Below are 4,057 nucleotides of genomic sequence, written 5' to 3'. Positions count from 1 at the left end.
TTAGAGGTGTCAAAGTCCGGAATAGTTGGTACCATATTGCAAACAATTGTAGGTCCCTATCCATGTTCAAAAGTCGATCAAGAGAGCATTTAATTCAAAAATGTAGTCAAGAAAGCTCTTAATGTTCTTTTGCACTTCATATCCTGTGTTGCCATTTGTTCAGCTTAATACTCATATTTTCATGATCATGTGTACAGTAATTTTTTTATCTTTTTTTTTATTATTTTATTTTTTTTTATTATTTTATTCTCATTCATGTTCTACATGCAATTTTTATGATTTATTTTTATGATTTTATATCTTCATAAGGATTTTGTTAAATGTTATTAGGTGGGGACTCCTCATAAGCCTACTGGCTTGCTCGCTCCTCCCTGCACAGTTTCTTTTAACTGAACTTACTTGTGTAATGTTCTTTTTTTATGTTATGTGCTAAATAAACTAAACTAAACTAAACTAAACATTTAGAGACTCCGAATGCAATTGATTGTTGGAGAAACTAATTTATTGTCATTAGTCTGTGGCCCCCCTGAAATAGCCCTGGCCCCCCCAAGGTTAAAAGTCTAGCTCCGCCCCTGCCCTCACACTGCTGCCTCTAAGGACGGGGAGCGCTGACAATGTCATCATTCACTTGTCTGAAAAAACTTTTACCTCACATTTCTATCTAACCTCACCTTACTCCACATTACCTCCTTCCTTTGAGGTTCCCATGTATGTCAAACACTTTTCAGGAGGAACAGACGCAGCAATACTGACCTCCAGTGACTTGAGGTTTATCATGAGGAGAAAAGAAAAATATGGGAAAGGCTTCACGGACGCATAAAACAAGTGCATAATAATTTCCCCGACATGATAACATTTCATTTGTGTTATTTCGATGGTGAATTACATCAATTTAATCCTATGCATTGTCCATTTCGGTAGGTTTTGCACTGAAATACCCCTGGCCATATTGCATTCCTACTACATGAAAACGACGTTGCGTGCCAGGGGAGGGGCAGCAGTCGGTGAGTTTTATTATAACACCACATGGGGCATTATGAGGAGCGAGGGCGCACCATGCTGAAGGAAGGGAGAGCTGCGGCTGGACGGACGCCACTCAGCTCCTCAGCTCCTCACACCCAGCAGACGCATGCACGAGCAGCCTGCATCACGGTGCATGGAGAGAATATGATATTTGATCAAGTAAGTTCCATCTTTAGGCTCACCTGACCCGCTGGCTGCAGAAAACGCCCAAAGACGCCGTGGAGTGGGAGCCTTTTTTTTTTTTTTTTTTCCCCCTGCGCGCGTATCCATGGCATCAGATTTGTAAATCCGCGGCGCAGCGGGCGCGTTATCCGTGGACTCTTGTGTTAATAAAAAAAGGAATGTGAATTTACGCCCCGCAATTCAACTCTCCCGGAAAAGTCGGCATGGATCCACTGAACGCCAGCGGGATGGACGCGTTCACGGTGATCCATCTCAATTCCTCCTGGAGCTCGGACAGTGGATATTCTTTCGCGGCGATTGCCAGCATTGCTGCACTCGTAAGTTTCCTAATTCTTTTCACCGTGGTTGGGAATATTCTGGTGGTGATTGCTGTGTTAACGAGCAGAGCGCTGAAAGCGCCCCAGAACCTTTTTTTGGTGTCTCTGGCCACGGCGGACATCCTGGTGGCCACTTTGGTGATGCCCTTTTCTCTGGCGAATGAACTCATGGGCTACTGGTACTTTGGGAAGGTTTGGTGCGGTATTTATTTGGCTTTGGATGTTTTGTTTTGCACTTCCTCCATCGTGCATCTGTGCGCAATCAGCCTGGACCGGTACTGGTCCGTTACGCAGGCTGTAGAGTACAACCTGAAGCGGACTCCCAAGCGCATCAAGGGCATCATCCTCATTGTGTGGCTTGTGTCTGCGTTCATCTCCTCCCCTCCTCTTATTTCTATAGACAGCAACAAGGACTCCAGCTCCCAGCCTCAGTGCGAGCTCAATGATGACACTTGGTACATTCTTTCCTCCAGCACCGCATCTTTCTTCGCCCCCTGCCTGATAATGATCCTGGTGTACATCAGGATATACCAGGTGGCCAAAACTAGAACCAGAACGATGTCGGGGAAAAAAAACAGACCTGATAGTTTTACACACACTGAAAACGGGCTGAGCAAAGCGTCCCCTCCTTTCCCCGGGGAGAGGGAGAACGGTCACTGGCCCGGTCAGTGCCCGCCTGGCACGCCCAGCAAGCACGCAGTAGCCAAAGGCCACCAGACTGACGCCGACATGGAGGACAGCTCCTCCTCAGAGGGCAAAGGCCACAAGCCCCATCACCAGGACTCCCAGAGAGCAAAGAAGGCCAGCCAAAAGAAAAGCTCCCTCTCCAAACACTCCACTCGCCTCTCCAGGGCCAGCAGCAAGTCCATGGATCTCTTCGCCTCCAGGAGGAAGCGTCGCCGGAGCTCCCTGGCCAGAAAAAAGGTCTCTCAAGCGAGAGAGAAGAGGTTTACGTTCGTCCTGGCCGTCGTCATGGGGGTGTTTGTCGTGTGTTGGTTTCCCTTCTTCTTTAGCTACAGTCTGTACGGGGTGTGCAGGGAATCCTGTAAGATCCCCGACCCGCTCTTCAAGTTCTTCTTTTGGATTGGCTACTGCAACAGCTCCCTCAACCCGGCCATTTACACCATTTTCAACCGGGATTTCAGACACGCCTTCCAGAAGATCCTTTGCAAGTCCTGGAAAAAGTCCTCCTAAGATGTTGGAGGAGAACATATCAAAATGAACCGTGTTTAATACTGCCACTTTGTCATGCCTCATCGTCCTATCGTACGTCCATTCTGTTAGAGAACGTCATGAACCAGCTGAATTCAACATGCACTCTGTTTCCATTACAGGCTCCTGAAAGGCTTTCCCACAACTGATTGATTGCTGCCATTCTTTATTTCCCACACAGATATGATGTAATGCTTTAAGAGTGTATTATCAATGAAAAAGCTCTCTACGTCCACAGAATATACACATGGCCACTCTATCTGCAGGAAGACAATAAAATAAGATGGTGCCAGCCACGAGTCCTGCTCAGTTTGTCTCATTCTGTGTGAGTTGTCTTGCTGGGATTAACTTCACCACAGATTTATTGGGCGGTAATTCAGTGTTAACATATTTACTGAGTAATAACCAGTGAACATGTAAACAAGAAGTGCTCTTATAAAACTGTCAGTGTGAATAAACAGCTGTATTTATTTGGGGAAATATGTATTATTATGATGACATTTAAAACCTCTCATGTAATCAAACTACAGCCAAACAGACAACAAGAAATTTGTTCCTTTTTGCCTTTTTAGGAGCCATCAAAGCAGATTTATCATGTTCCATGACTATATACGTCGGATGCACTTCCATCTACAAGATAGATTTTTACTACAAGAACTCTGCCTCCCTAAAGATTCAGTTTTTGCAACGTTTGGGTTCAGACAAATGACAAACTCATAATGTTTCACAGAAAACTTTTAGAAAACTGAACCAAAACCTGTATTTTGTAAATGAATGTGCCTTGGAGTTATAGAAATTCATCTTTAAATATCTCACAAATAGGTGGAGTCAGTGGTTGGGAACCACTTGAATTACTTTTCATTGTTCTGCTTCAGTTTTTGTAGATCAGTAAAATGACTGAAAACACTTTACATGAATTTATTTTAGCATTTCGGTAAGCTGACTCTAAAACTGAAACACAAAGGGATCTGGGATCTGTGAAAAGTGATTCATCGCGGTAATTTCCTACCACGCTTGACTAATGACTGCAGAGAAACAATAAGTCACGGCAGTCGCTATTGGCTGATCTCTGGTGCTGAGGAAGCCTGATGCAGAAGATCCAAAAGTATTATTTTCATGTGTTGCTGCATCTAAGAGTTGAATGGGAGGGTCAACATGCACATCATTCTTCTCCTAGTTGTGTGCTGCTGTGCAGAAATAAAGAAGAGCTGGAAATCTCGGTCACCCGCCGTACAAATGTTGCAACGTGGAGCTCCAACAGAGCGTCTAATGGTCCAGTAGCAATCACGAGGTTCCAAAATGTCGCTTCCAGTGTGTTTCTC

At 44.7% G+C, this 4,057-nt stretch overlaps 1 protein-coding gene across 1 annotated transcript; it reads left to right on the top strand.

The window, feature by feature from the left end:
• The first annotated feature begins 1,065 nt into the window (after nucleotides 1-1,065).
• On the top strand, nucleotides 1,066-3,019 carry LOC133420066 (alpha-2 adrenergic receptor-like). Its single transcript, XM_061709633.1, has one exon. It carries the CDS (start codon nucleotides 1,410-1,412, stop codon nucleotides 2,715-2,717), a length of 1,308 nt encoding a protein of 435 aa, XP_061565617.1. The 5' UTR covers nucleotides 1,066-1,409; the 3' UTR covers nucleotides 2,718-3,019.
• The last annotated feature ends 1,038 nt before the right edge of the window (nucleotides 3,020-4,057 follow it).

This window comes from Cololabis saira, chromosome 20 (assembly GCF_033807715.1).
Source record: "Cololabis saira isolate AMF1-May2022 chromosome 20, fColSai1.1, whole genome shotgun sequence".
Lineage (NCBI taxonomy): Eukaryota > Metazoa > Chordata > Actinopteri > Beloniformes > Belonidae > Cololabis > Cololabis saira.
Note: the sequence above shows the minus strand (reverse complement) of the source record. Positions and strands in the feature narration are given on the sequence as shown.

Bases quoted from the DNA above. Each gene is read 5' to 3' on its own strand.
- LOC133420066 (XM_061709633.1), top strand. From the start codon at position 1,410: ATGGATCCACTGAACGCCAGCGGGATGGACGCGTTCACGGTGATCCAT.